The sequence below is a fragment of the Pagrus pagrus genome, assembly GCF_965226575.1.
Source record: "Pagrus pagrus genome assembly, chromosome: 10".
NCBI classification, from domain to species: domain Eukaryota; kingdom Metazoa; phylum Chordata; class Actinopteri; order Spariformes; family Sparidae; genus Pagrus; species Pagrus pagrus.
The window spans coordinates 4,397,689-4,412,706 of record NC_140194.1 but is presented as its reverse complement, the minus strand read 5'-3'; the positions used below and the strand labels follow the sequence as shown (position 1 = coordinate 4,412,706).

Genomic DNA, 15,018 nt, shown 5'->3' with positions numbered 1-15,018 from the left:
TGGAGAACGTTAGCATTATAAAAATACTGGCCTGAGACAGCCCCAAAGTGGAGGCTCCAACTAACTGACCTGTGGGAAATATTACCATGATGCATTGGTCCAGTCCAGCCCAGGACAGCTTGGCCCGGTGAATCCGGGACAGATCAGAGCCTTATTTGTCCAAAGACGAGACACAGCAGGTGTTAAAGCTGAGTGCTCCAGCCTGGGCTCATCCACACACAAAAAAAAAGAGGAACCGAGCGAGCAGTGGAGGACGGCCGAGAGGTTAGCAGCGTGGGGATTAAGAACATCACAAGAGAAGACATTCGGTCTGGAAGCATTTGAACCAGAAACCTGGGGCGCACACTAACTCTGTGAGAAAGTAAAGGCTTTTGCGGTAACAAGTAAGTTTGGTTGGCTGTGTGTCTGTTTTTTTTTTTTTTTTTTTAAATAATAGAGCCGGGGGGAGGGAGGTAAAAAAATCCTTTTGCAATTTGCCATGCTGGATGCTGTGAGAAAGAGAGAGAGAGAGATCAAGGACACTGAACAAAGAGGCAGAGAGGTAGGGGAGGAAAAGATGTTCTTGTGCTCCACTTGCAGTGAGACAGCAACCTGTTCAGCACTTTGTAGCTTCCAGTCACTTGCGAAGTTGCTACTCCTTCAGACTGTAGAGTTAAACCTTCAAAGAGTTTTGCTGGGGCAGCTTAAAAAAAACGACTTCCTTTTGGTTGGTATCAAAGCTTACAGAACTAATTACTTCCCTAACCTCAACATGTGGGGAATTTGCTGCAGGAAGCAATTTCGACATTTTTCTTTCAGAGAGTAATCTTGAGGCTAATTGTTCCGTTGGGTTTACAACCCTGCAGCCTTAAAAAAAACCAGGCTGTTGTTGATACAACAAAAATTCTGTAGTTTAAGGCCGGCATACAAATATATACACGATCAACGAGAACTGCATCGATTGTTTAGTCTATAAAATGTTGTGGAGAATGCTCGTCACATTTTCTCAGAGCACAAAGTGACGTCTTCAAATTGCTTCTTTTGTCCAACCGACGGTCCAAAAACCAAATACTTTTCTTTACCGGCAAGAATGATGAAGAAAAGGAGCAAATACTTACATTTAAGAATCTAAAACCAGCCAGTGTTAATAAGCAATTAATTTATTATCGAAACATTAGGCAACCAATCAATTAATCGAGTATGCATTGCATGTCAAGGCATGTCCACCAATGCACAGGCTTACTACTGAATGTAGCATATTATGCTCATTTCCATGTTTACACCTTTGTTTTGTGTCTACCAGATAATGTTTACATGCTTTATGTTTTAAAAGCACATTATTCTTCCCATACTGCCAACTGCTGCAGCACCTCTATTCACCCTCTGTCTGTAATTGGTCCGCTCTCACAAGCCTGAGCAGGAACGGCCCACAATGTTTCCGCATCAGCTCTGTTGGTGTTTTTGCAACCTCAGCCGTGTCCGGGCGAGGTGATCGTATAGTTGTGACATCACAACCGTACGCAGTCCTGACAGCTCGTTCAAAGGCAGTTTCTGCATCTGGGCTGTGTGCGTTTTTCCGTGGACTAAGAGTTTTGATGCTCTCACAGTATTTAAGAAGCAGGTCTGGGTGACAGGACAGGAAATCTCAGTGTCCACAATACTGGTGCGAGTCTATTTCAACGAATCGAACCATTGACTAATAATTGCATCTCTAGTCGTAACACACGTAATCTTAGTCCCGCTGCTAAGGTTCCCCCCGTTGCACAGCTTCCTGGCGTGCTGAAAGAAAGAAAGAAACGAAGACTGGGCATGAGAGACGAATCCAGATTCAAAGTAAGAGAGAGGCAGAGCACGGTTCATCAGTGGTAGAAACACGATGCTTTATCTCACACAGCAGGTGTGTGGATTACCTTTTTAATTGGATCTTTGTATGAGCCTGGCAGAGGCAAAGGACTATTGTAGTCACTGTTGAAAGAAGCATGATAGAACAGGGAAAGGGCAGGGGACGAGCCGAGGAAGGGAGGTGAGTTTCAATCATCTTATGTGCGTGCTTCTGGAAACACGAACCCAATTACCAGCGAAACGGAGCGAGCACACATTGCACGTAGACAAACACCAGTGTATGAACATGCTCTTTTGCAGTCTGAGTACACTATAGGATATTAGCTGTATCAGTGTGTGAATTAAGAAGGGATGGTTAGGATTGTCCCCTGTCCCTCTGGTCCCTCTTATCTACAGGAGGCAATATATCAGGACTAAAAGCCGCCATACGCAACAAGACCCAGACGGATTAGGAGTCAATTGAGTCGGCCAGTTGTAAAACTCTATCATTCACATCTCTATTTGTGTCTATTTGTGTAGATCGGCACCACCTTAACATCGTTATCATGGCAGCAGAGCTCCTCCAGGCCACTGGAGGCAGAGTGGAGCAGATGGAAGAGCAGATGATGCAGATGTCAGAGATGCAAATGTCCTCCTCCACCTTCTCCTCCTCCACGAGCTCCACCAAGCTGCGGAAAGTCTCGCAGGGCTTGTCAAGGACCGTGGAAGGTAGGAGTTATCCAGCAAGGTCATCTTCTCCCCGTCTGCCATGCTCCCTGATGTAATCTGTTTTCATTATGAGACATGAGCAGAAGAATCCTCCAACAGAGTATCATAATAATGAGCAAAAAGTAAAGTTGATAATGAGATAAGATGGTGAAAACTGTAACTTTTAGTGTCTTTTTCTGCTTCAGCTTCAGGGCACACTGGGAACTAAATGATGTTGGGCTGCCATTTTAAGCTCCCGGCCAAATCCAGACCAACAATAACGCTAATTAACTACATTATGCAGCACTTCAGTGCAGCAAATAAACATTCAAAGTCATAAAGATAACATCACATTTGCATGTGAGGCTGCTTTAGCAAAGTTTGCACATTACGATGTGGACGTCCTTTCTGTTTTCCCCTCAGAGCACTCCGGGCTTCAGCGCAAGACCTCAGCTGTGGTGGAGTTCTTCAGCCAGGTACAGAAATCCTTGCAGATCCCCGAGGGAGAGTCCGTCCCAGATTTTGAGGAGAAGCTGCGGCCCATCACTGCCCAAGAGGGTGAGGTCATCTCACAGCACCTTGAAATTTCAGGAAACGCCCTTTGCGTCCCCTTAATATCTCTCTTCACATTGCATTATAAACTACTATGAGCCCTCGAGAGTGTAAGCTAATTTTAGATCCTCACCCATAGTTTGCCTGGAAACTCCAGACGACACCAGGGAAGTGAAAGTTTGCTGCTATGTGTAAACTTTAGAGACCCACATTCCTCTCTGGGTGAACCGTAACTGGTACTGTAAAGCCGATCTGATCAAAGTCCTGACAGAGACCTCACAGAGCTCAGAGACACTGTGATAAAAGTTTGTGTGAGGCTAACGACCTCCACCTAAAGGAAAAAAGAAAAAGAAAACCTTGCTGCTTCTGCTGAATACTAGTGCCTGTTCTGCATAAACGTTAGGTGTTTGAGCCTTGTTCACCCGGGCTCAACCTGTGAATTATAGATTTAGAGGCTTGTGGAAGATTATGTGTCACAACACTGCAGAGAAGCCGCTGTAGTAAAAGCATTAATGGGTTGACCTTAAACGTATTGGTCTCAAAAGGAAAACAGGAAAAGGGAAGAGCGGGAGGAAATTGATCTGATGTTCATTACACATTCATTCTCTCTGCTTCAATATGATTTAAAAGAGACAAATGATGCTCATTTTGAGTTTCATAGTTTTATTTTGGGTTACTACTAGAAGAGTTTTACATGCTTTAGTGCTCAAAACACACTTATATTTTCTCATACTGTCCAGTCCTGCAGCTCTGTATTCCCTCTGTCTATTTAGCTCCTGTCTCTTTAAGGCCCCTCCTCCCCAATACCCAGTCTGCTCTGATTGGCCAGCTCACACACGCCCGACCCAGCGCTGCTAACGACAACAGAGCAGCTGTGCTAAATCGATCCAAGGCTAGACATAAATTATGCAAACGTGTGACGTGGTGACGCAGTGTGATGTCACAAAGTCACAGAATTAAAGGCGAGGCTACTGACGAGGTGTTTGCGGAGCAGTGTTTCCTGTGGGAGAGAGGAGCTTCTGTTTGACCTTTGACCTTTTTACTATCAAGATCTTTTACATGCACAGGAAGAAAACAGAAAAGCAGAATATGTCTCCTTTAAAGTTATGATTGTTATGAATAATTAATGCAGAAAAGAGAAGAGCAACATTAACCTCATCTGTCATTCCCAGGTGAAAGTGCGTCGTTCAGGGCCAAGGTGACAGGGAGTCCCAGGCCCAGTGTTAACTGGGAGCGAGCCAGTGGGAGCCAACTGTCCGGTGCCACTAAATCCTTCTTTGACAACATCAACAAACAGCACATACTCAAGGTTTGTCACGACAACGTCGCGGCTCATGTTGTACCTGATTAGAGATTAAAGGATGTCGCTGACAGCTTTTTGCTTTTGAAAACCAACCAGAGGCTGCAATTAAAGACAACAACGGTGCTGATATGTGTTGGTTCTGATCCATGTTAAGTCTCTTTAATGTTCTGCGTTCATTAGATGATTGTACCATTTTGTTCGCTATCATTGTGCTGTTTGATTAAACTGAACAATATCAAAGAAGCGTTTGAAGAAACAGCTCTGTGTTTGTCAGTCATGTAACACTATAAATAGTATGTCGCTTTGCATCAGTACACACCGTCTCTTCTTATTGCTTCCTTGATGACTGATAAATGTTTCCGAAACGAGTGTGTGATTGGAGCACTCGTATCTGCAGGTGTTTTACATGTATTAAAATCTGATTGCATTTAGCAAGACACAGTGCAAAGTCAAAACACATCCTTTTCTAAAAGATGAACGTGACCGTAACAGACTGCTGTAGAGGGCAGCGGCTCTGTCCAGCCTATCATTAAATCCTGGAGGGAGGGGGCGCTGCCATCTTGGTGCTGTCATCTCAGACAGCACACCATGCATCATGAGGAAAAGTAGCTAGAAAGAAAAAAACTCTCTCTGATCCTTTTATCTATAACCACTCTGGAGTGGATTTAGCGCTTTCTCTGTACCAGCCGGGGAGCTTAAGTGAAGCTTAAATAGCTATTATAAAGCAATTAACTTGTGGGTGCTGACATATGCATCTCCCCTTGCCATCTGTTTCTCTGGTGAGGGATGACTGTTAAGTTATGGCGCTAAATGTTTACTGGGTATTTCCAGCGTGGCACTGCCTCCTTCTGCTCCGAAATACGAACTGCAGTGGCATTTCAAGTGACCAGATGATGTAATGACAGTTTTAAATAGTCCTTTAGTGATACGTTCAATGACTTTCAGATCAAAAACCTGACCATGGAGGACGCCGATGTCTACAAGTGCATCGCCTCCAACAAGCACGGAGAAGCCACCTTCTCTATATCGCTCACCGTTGCAGAAAGTGAGTCTATCCATACCATACCATACACTGTGTGAACTTTTCTCAACCCTGATTTTATTTAGTTTGTGTCTTTTTTTCACACAGTGCCTCAGGTAAAGTCTGAGTCTGTCTTTGTTTTCTAGATCCAGCGCTGGACTTCAAAAAGATGCTGAAGAAACGGTAGGGGCCTGTTGTCTAATACTAGCCCTGACACTCCCAAAAGCTGTCAGGATGTGATGGAGCTTTCTCTGATCCACCCTCAGATCCTTTTTTAAAGTATGCATCCAGAAATATCTACAAGACGAGATCTAAAGAGCCACACTGCGTGTGTACCAATGCTGCCGCAGCTGCAGGGAGGAAGATGCTTTCCTGCTGTCATGTCGTGCACTCAAACACACACATGCTCCAATTGTTTTCTCCTCGTGCAGGAATGTGGAGAAAAGAGAGGAGAAGAGGCCACCGACAGAGGAGGAGATGCTAAAGATCCTGGCTGGAGCTGACAAGAAGGACTACGAGAGGATCTGTGCCGAGCACGGCTTCACCGACTTCAGAGGCATCCTCAAGAAGCTGAAAGAGATGAAGAAGAAAGTGGAGGTGGAGGTGGGCCTGTCACACGCAGAGATTGTTCACGTAGCACAGGATCACATGAGGAAGAAAAAGGTTTGGGATGTGATATAAAAAAAGAGCTTAAAATAGAGCAGAATGGAAAAGGGGGGGAAAAAAAACAAAAGCTTAATGTCAAACAGCACAGCCATGGCAACAAAGGTACGTATGTCGCATAGCAACTCTCAAGTCAACTCGTGTGAATACGGGGAAATAGTTTGCAGTGTCATGTTGTCACTTCTCATGTGTTGGCATGCGTGTTTGATCAATTGATGTTTTCCCAGATGGTGCGCGTGCTGAAGCCTCTGGAGGACGTCACTGCCAAAGCTGACACCAACGTCGTCTTCGACACCATCCTGGAGCTGAAGGATCCGAACATCAGGATGCACTGGTTCCAGGTGAAAACTGACGCGCCTGTGCATATATACAAAGTTTCTCCACGACACAAAAAACACAAAATTCATCATCCAGGTGTGCTGTTTCACGATTCAGGGCACGGAGCTGCTGCGGATCCAGTACTCTCATGGGAAATATGAAGCGAAACAGATGGGGACCAAACACATGCTGTGCATTTCTAGCGTGAGCCTCAGCGACATGGGCACCTACACTCTGCAGGTAGCAGACAAGAGACTGTCAGCGAGGCTTTACGTCATAGGCAAGTGCACAAAGTCCTTCCAAGTGCTCATAACTCACAGACACAGTGCCGTGAGTGACTGCATTACCCTGTGTGTCTCATACACACAGATAGGGACACGTGTTTGTGAGCATGGTGACCTGCGAATGTGCCTTTTTTGGGTTTGTTTTTACACTCTTAAAACTTCCTTTTATTGTCAGTTCCTTGTCCCATCTCATCTTTCATTCCGTCTAGAGGACATAAATAGACCAAATGAATCATTTTTAAGTTTTTTTGACCAGTCACGAGTGGTTGGCTGTCTTTAGAGTGCCTTTCTCTTCATTTCTCTTACCACCCACATGTCAAAGTGCTGGTTGCCAGATATGTTAGTAGCTTATAAATGCTGTTTTTTCCAGGAATGCACAACAATATCGGCACGTCATTGATAACAGCCAATAAAGGATTTAAAATGAAATATTGGTACTATATTGGTATTGGTATAAGGAGGTATAATAATACGTAATTTTCCAATACTGGAGAGACTTAATGTTCTCTGCAATTAGATGCAAAAAATATGTTCATATAGGTATCAGCCGAAATTGGCAGGAAAAGTGTTAGCATAGCAGCAAAAATCCAATATCCTGCACCTGTAGTTATTTGGCATGGACTCAGCGAGGTGTTTACATGATTTGTTTAATTAAAAAAATGTTTCTCTCTCATCTCTGTTTCAGACGAACCTCTGAAATTTCTGTCTGACTTCAAGCCCAAGAAAGTGACAGAGCGCCAGACCGCCGAGTTTGAGATCCGTCTCTCCAAGAAGACAGATGCACCGCTCGTCTGGAAGGTTTGCATGTGACTCAAGAAAAGACACACTGAGGGACTTCAATGCAATTTTACACAGGCACTTAATTTTCCATCTTGGATGAGCTTTAAGAATTTGCTCTCTTAGACCATTTTCTAGGAGTTTTCTGCATCTGAGTAACTAAAAAAAAACACACACACACTTTCTCAGCAAACATGAACATCGGGGAAATGCAGGAATATGAAAATAGTTTTCCCAGACGTGTTTGTGTTCTGGCAGGTAAAAGGAAAGGAAGTGAAAAGAGATGAAAAGTTCGACGTGTCCCTGTCTGAGGATGGTCTGACCTACACCTTGAAGATTAAAGATGTGAAAGTCAGCGACACTGGAGACTACACCATCAGCATCGGAGACCTCACTGCCACCGTGCCACTGTTCATTGAACGTACGGAGTATTTTATGCGCTTCACCCTCGTAAAAAAACTTTTTTTTATGTGTGCTTGTTTGTTGTTAGGCTTTGTTGTGTTTTGTTTTTCCCAAAAGGGCTGTGTGGTCCTGTTTTTAGTGGAGCTAGCATTTCTAAGGAAACAAACTTCCCCCCTCAGACTCAGTGGAGACGAGCAGTCACTGCCTTTTTTAAAAAAAAAATTCAGTCCCCTGAGATTAGAGGCTCTCGTTCCTTCGCAGCTATGCTAAACAACATCATCTTCCCTCCATCGTCCAATGTAGACGTATGGGTAGCATAATAAATCCTCCCTCCTAGTGCTAAGTTGAAAGTAATCCAACCAAATCCCTCCTCACAACAAGCTCATTTATTACAGCTCTAGTCTAACAAGATGCTTACTTGCCCAAGGTGCAGGCTGGGGCATGTAAATATCTTCACAAGGACATGTGGCTGTCCTCTGGGGTTGCAGGAACAGAGGCATAGTAATTGAGGTTGTGTTAATTACAGTTATTCATGAGTAGACTCTATCTGTTTGGTTCTTTCACTATAATTCTGCCACCAAGGTCTGCTGTATGTGTTGGATTAATGGGTATCACCACTCTTTAATCCTGTTTTTTTGCATTTCAGATGTGTTTAAAGTGAGTTTGCATGTGTTGATAGTCCAGAAAAGACCAAAAACATTCACATGAAGCACACTGGGAAAGGCCAAATAAAACCCTAGAGTGAATTTCTGTCTGCTTCACTTGTATCCAGGGATTCCCATCAAGTTCAGCAGCCACTTGAAGAATGCCAGTGTGCAGGAGAGAGGCACGGCCCGTCTGGAGTGCGAGATGAGCTCCAGGGACGTGCACATTCGCTGGCTGAAAGATGGGCGCGATATCACAGCGAGCCGCCGCTATATCTTCATGCACGAGGGGAAGAGGGCAGAGGTTATCATCGAGGACTGTGAGCTGACAGACGGGGGAGAGTACTCTGTCATCTGCACCCAGGACAACGACACGCACCAATATGTCACCTCGGCCAATCTGATCGTGGATGGTAATGATTTCTGTCTGTCTGGAGGGTTTTTTTTCCCAGTGTCAGCCAACTTGTTTAAGGACCAACATTACTGCTACCAGATATAAGGGAGAACAATTCCCTATTAAGTTCAATCAATCTTACAAATGATAATCTAATAATCATTCATAAAAAATCACATAATCAATTAATAAATCTATTATAAACGATAACATATTTTTTACTGTTAGCGTCTATGAACTGTTAACAAGCTTCTTGTAAGTGCTTATAAATTAACAACTATCTTTGTTTATTAAGCTGCTAAACAGTCTTACTGATGTTAACAGGCATCTTATTATCTTACTACATGTCAACAATGATCTATAATTAGGTCAATCATTTTTTAAAAGTCTATACAAGCTGTTTTTCTTTGTGTCTGCAGAGCGTTTTGCCTCGGTGAAGAGCAGCATGTCAGACGCTCAGTGTCCCACAGGCTCCCCTGCAGAGCTGTGTGTCGTGCTCGATGATGAGAAGGTGGACGGGGTGTGGCTGAAGGATGGAGTGGAGGTAAGTGCACCCTGCTTATGTCAATGAATGAGGGAAGTTTTTTGTCCTTTCACTCTCAAAGTCCTGTCTTTGAGTCTTGATTGCCATGAAATTTTGTCCCGACATTCATGGTTCCCTCCTAATAACTTTGGTGACCCCCTTACTTTTCCTCTAGCGCCACCAACAGGTCGAAGTTTCTACTCATCCTATGAAATACCTCAGCATCTACTGGATTGATTGACACAGTTTTGTTTACAGATCTTTGGGGATAAATGTTCATGACTCTGATGATCAACTCAAGGCTGCTATTTGTTTGTTTGAGTTAAATTTGGAGTTTTTCCATGAAATTTGGTAAAGCTGGACCAGCTGATGACCTATTACTTGCAAAACTAGTGACATTCTCAGCAGCCTTGGCTGTACTTTGTGTTTAGTGCTAGTAAGGATATGTCAGCATGAGAACTAGACTAAGATGGTAAGCGTGCAAACATCAGTACAAGCTAAAGCACAGCCTCACAGAGCCGCAAGCATGACAATCAATTTCAATCAATCACCCACACTCGCTTCTCTTTTGAATGTGTCAGTGTTGTGTTTTGTCCTTTGTGTTGACGTTTGACAGATTTCAGAGCTGAGTGGGGTTCAGGTGGTCAAACAGGGAGCCGTCCACAAGCTGATCTTCTCTGCTGTGACTGACGCCCACGAGGGCAGGTACACCTTCAGAGCTAAGGGGGCTGAGAGCGAGGCCGTACTCACTGTCGCAGGTGTGTGTGTGTGTTTGACACGGAAACAAAACCTGAGGTCATATTTAAAATCTTGACAGTGTTTTTTTTTTTTTATACTACCACCAGGAGTCGCCCAAGTCAGATATTTTCAAATACTGCACACAAAAACTTCCAAACCAAATAAAGACCAATAAAAAAAACGTCCCAGTCTGTGTTAACTCTGCTCCCCAGACCCTCCAGAAGTCGATCCGTCTGTGCTGGACCTGCTGGGGGGCCGACCTGTGACTGTGAAGGCGGGTCAGACAGCTGCCGTTAAGATCCCCTTCAGAGGCAAGCCTCCTCCCAAGGTCACCTGGTACAAGGACGGAGCGGAGGTCATTGAGGATGAGAGGACCAAGGTGGAGCGGACAGCTGACAGCACCTCGCTGGTGCTCAGCAGGTGACCATCCATCCATCCACTCACATATTATATGATCTTCTCAAAGGTCACACAAAGTAAATCACACATACATACTTTGTAAATATCTGCCCAGATGTGTGCGAGAAGACAGTGGAGTAATTATGCTGCGTCTGAAGAGCGACTGTGGCACCGCTGTCGCCAACCTGCACCTGAATGTGATCGGTGGGTGACGACACACATTTCACAGCAAAGTTTTCTTTAACGCCGATTTGAAAAACTTAACACAATGTTTAACCACCTTCCACCAGATCGTCCTAAGCCTCCTCAGGGGAAAGTGGAGTTCCTCGAGCTCTCAGGAAACTGCATCAAGATGAAGTGGAAGGCCCCCCGCGACAACGGGGGTAAGCAGGTGAGCAGCTTTGTGATTGAACGGCGTGCGGCAGGTAAGAAGTCCTGGACCAGGGTTGGTGACGTAGACAGTAGCACCACCGGCTTCAGCGATGACAAAGTGGAGGAGGGCCAGGCGTACCAGTACCGCATCAGGGCCGTGAACGTGGAGGGGATGAGCGAGCCTCTGGAGACAGAGGAGGTGCGCGCTGGAGAGCCAGTAGGTGAGGGTCATCATCAAAATCACCTCTTACAACATCTGTGTAAAAGAAACTTAGAGAGAAGAAAGACATTTTTTTAGGGGGACTTAAACTGAACAATCATCTTCACCAGGTAAATTCCCTTTTCTGCATATCTTGCGTTTGAGAACACTTCTCCTGTTTAAACCCACCCGCCCAGAGCCTCCAGGCACAGCGTCCCAGCCCCAGGTGTCCAACATAACCAAGGACAGCATGACAGTGAGCTGGACACCTCCAGCCCACGACGGGGGAGCTCCAGTTCTGGGTTACACCCTGGAGAGGAGGAAGAAGGGGAGTAACATGTGGATACAGGTCAATAAGGAGCTGCTCACAGGTCAGACTCTATTATACACATTTTTGAGTGAGGATGCAATGATGTTGTTGTTGTTTTGTTGCATTGAATCACAGATACAGTTGGATAAACGCCCATTTTCCTGCTGCAACAGAGCTCCATTCCTGCTGTATCACCTAGTATTTTGACATATAAATGAATTCACTGTGACAGAAATCATGGGTGAGACAAAAAATATGACAAATAACATTTAATTACATTTAAAAAAAATGCAATAAACCATAAAAATTATTAAATTATATGGAATAATGTTGCAAAAAACATACAGAAAATGAAATACTGTAGAAGTTACATAAATAAAAGTTACAAAAACTAGCTTAACTATAAATTATACAGGGTCTATATATTTGACATTGTTTTTTTATTGCTGTATTAACACAACACATATCCTCTGTTTTTGTAATGTACTATTGTTTTCAGATACAAAATTCACAGTGGAAGGGCTGCTGGGTGATGTGGAGTACGAGTTCAGAGTCACCGGTGTAAACAGGTCCGGAGCAGGCAGTCCCAGCACCATTTCTAACCCTGTCCTGGCCAAAGACCCAATAAGTGAGTCCATCGTTGTCCTATTCGTTTTCCTCCCTTCCTCTCCTCTCTGTATCTGTATTATCGACACTATCTGACACATAAAACGTCTCGTAGGAGCTCCTGGCCTGGTGAGAAACCTGCATGTGTCTGATTCCACAAACTCCTCCGTCTCTCTGAGGTGGACTCCCCCGGAGCTGGGAGACGAGCCCTCGGGTTACATCTTAGAGGTTCGCCCTGAAGATGCCAAAGAGTGGATGAAGGCCACCAAGATCCCCATCGCTGGCACCGCGTTCAACGTGGGAGGACTTCAAGAGCGGATGAAGTACCACTTTCGTGTCCGGGCTGTGAATGAGGGAGGGGTGGGGGAGCCCATTGAGCTGCTGGAGGGTGTCCTGGCCATGCCTCCACCTGGTAGTACATTCTCTTGTAGTCTCCTTTTTTCTCCCTCTCTCTTTTTCTGTTCATTATTTTGTTTCCTCCACAGTGACACCCAGGTTCGAGCTCCAGGGGAAGCTGAAGAAGCAGATGGTGGTCCGAGCAGGAACGGCGCTGTGCCTTCACCTCAGCTTCACAGTAAGACCCAAACTATCAATCAGTCCGATCGAATGTATTCTATCACCTCACTCCTTCCCTTCTTCACGCTGACAGGCCTCACCTCCACCGGTGGTTACCTGGTTCAAGGATGGCGTCATCGCTGCAGGACGAGAGGTCATCACCAGCAGCAAGAATCACTCCCAGCTGCTCATTTCCACCTCTCAGAGATCCGACTGCGGCGTCTACCGTGTACACCTGAAGAACGACTACGGAGAGGCTCACTATGACGTCAGTGTGAGGGTTACGGGTAAGTGACGAAGGCTTGACTGTAGATGCAGTATCTTCTGCTCTGTACTCACCTCCATCCCTCTTTAGACTTCCCTCGACCCCCGAAGAACCTCCGCCTGGAAGAGGAAGTCCCGGGCACGGTGACCCTGCAGTGGGATCACACCTCAGACTCGGCTGACGACGATGAGGGAGCACATTACGTCATCCTCAAACGTGACACCAGCACTGCCTCCTGGTTCACCGTGGCCGAGCGTGTCTTCAGCTGCAGGTACACCGTCACCGGACTGCTTCCCGGGAGGAAGTACTTCTTCCGAGTGATCGCGCAGAACTCTATCGGAGACAGCGATCCCTTGGACTCGAAGGAACCTGTCATCATCGCCAAGGAGAAAGGTGAGAGAGAGGACGTTCGATTTCAGAATGATGATATTGATCAGTCTGTTGAATCGGCACTCATTTTCTGTGTGTGCGTGTCTGTGTTTGTGCATAAGAGTGCATCAGCAGCCTTCAGCCGAAGGAGTACGTTCCACCATCACGTCAGGTGAAGCCTACGTTCCTGCTGCCGCTGAAGGACCACGCTGTACGCAGAGGCCACGACTGCAGCATGAGCTGCGCCTATCAGGGCATGCCAACACCGCAGGTTTGAAGGACACGGCTACTGATATCAGTGTTGTGCATCTACCTGAAACAAGCCCCCTAAAGTAATGATACTTCCCCTGCGTAGGCCTCCTGGTATAAGGGGGAATCGAAGATCTCCGACTCCACTCGGTTTTGGCAGAGCACCGCCAACGGCGTGTGCACCCTCGTCATCCCCACCTGTGGGGCCAAAGATGGCGGAAAATACACACTGGTGCTGGAGAACCTGCTGGGGACGGCCAGGTGCTCCTGCAACCTGGTGATATTTGGTAGGTTTTAAAGGAGAGAGAGAGGAAGAAGGATGGAGGAGGATGATGATGATGTCACACAAAAACGCAATAACAAATACAGTTGTATAAACACAATATATTCCCTCCTACATAAATTCTTGAAGCCCTCCCATTTAATATGAAAAACATGCATTATATATTTTCTCCACTAACTCTGTATCTGTCTGTATGTGATGTGTCTTCCAGATAAGGATGACAAGGGTCTGTTGGATAGCCTGACACACCAGGCCAACAAAGAGAAGCTCATTTTCTAACCAGTCTGCTTGACCTGTTGCCATGACAGTTGCACCTTTGCCGTGAGAGTTTTAGGACATTAGAAATCCTTGTACTCACCTTCCCTACCTCTGGTAATGCATCAAACGTCCACTAGAGGTCAGACTTGCTCCCATCCTTGTGTAGACTGCTCCAGGAGCAGATTACTGCTTGGTGTGTTGGAGGGATTTTTAGTCATTAGTCAGCTTCCCTCAGCCTGAGAGATTGACCTTCCTCTCTAAGTCACAAATGTTTTTTTTCCCCTCTCTCTCTCTGTCTCTATAAAGATTTTTGACTTGCGTCTATTCTCAGGGGGTTTCCAGTTTTTTTCTTTTCTTCCCCAAATATGCTTGTTTCACAGTGTTTGCTGTACCAGGCCGAATGCCATGTCGACCGAGCGGAAGGGACCGAGTTGTGTGTGTGTCTGCACGTAAAAATAACTCAATAGAACAACACACAGTGAATGCAGCATATCCACAAAGCCACTGAACCAGAGTTCAAGAGTCTGAGGCTAGTTGGAAGCAAAAGTGGCATACACACTGCCAATTATGCAACTAGTCAAAATCCTACTTGCCTTTAAGGTGGTTGTTATGCCCCGGGTATAAATCCAGTATACCGGTTTCATCAGAGCCCATCCTCCTCTAACTTTTCCTAATGTTGTCTGGGGAATTCTGCACGGAGGTTTGGAAAATACACAAAAATAGAAATGATTTCACCGGTGCCACTGGAAGATATCGGGGCTATGACACATTTTTTTATATATTGTCTCTGTCTAGCACATTATTGGTTTATTGGATTTGAAATGAAACAATGAGGGTAAGATGCTGACGTCCAGCTTTGCAGGTATTATCATCCACATTGGATGACCTGTGGAGCAGCTGTAGTCCTTTTCCCTAAATAAACGTAGTCTTCCTATTTTAGATCGCTGTCCTGCTGCATCGTTTTAAGATTACGGGGGCTATATGTATTTTAAAAAAGGGCATTAAGGCTGACACCGTTCACCCACT

At 45.3% G+C, this 15,018-nt stretch overlaps 1 protein-coding gene across 1 annotated transcript; it reads left to right on the top strand.

Annotated features, from left to right (window-relative positions):
* Positions 1-264: 264 nt before the first annotated feature.
* Positions 265-14,311, top strand: LOC311263603 (immunoglobulin superfamily member 22-like). The gene is made up of 26 exons (XM_084363795.1): positions 265-383; positions 2,341-2,529; positions 2,932-3,066; positions 4,233-4,369; positions 5,309-5,408; positions 5,531-5,567; positions 5,816-5,987; positions 6,275-6,388; positions 6,483-6,645; positions 7,335-7,447; positions 7,685-7,847; positions 8,601-8,885; positions 9,286-9,410; positions 10,006-10,147; positions 10,340-10,547; positions 10,642-10,730; positions 10,817-11,119; positions 11,295-11,468; positions 11,907-12,035; positions 12,129-12,425; positions 12,499-12,587; positions 12,663-12,855; positions 12,924-13,226; positions 13,325-13,473; positions 13,558-13,738; positions 13,946-14,311. The coding sequence occupies exons 2-26, from the start codon at positions 2,367-2,369 to the stop codon at positions 14,011-14,013; spliced, it is 4,032 nt and encodes a 1,343-aa protein (XP_084219921.1). The 5' UTR covers positions 265-383; positions 2,341-2,366; the 3' UTR covers positions 14,014-14,311.
* The last annotated feature ends 707 nt before the right edge of the window (positions 14,312-15,018 follow it).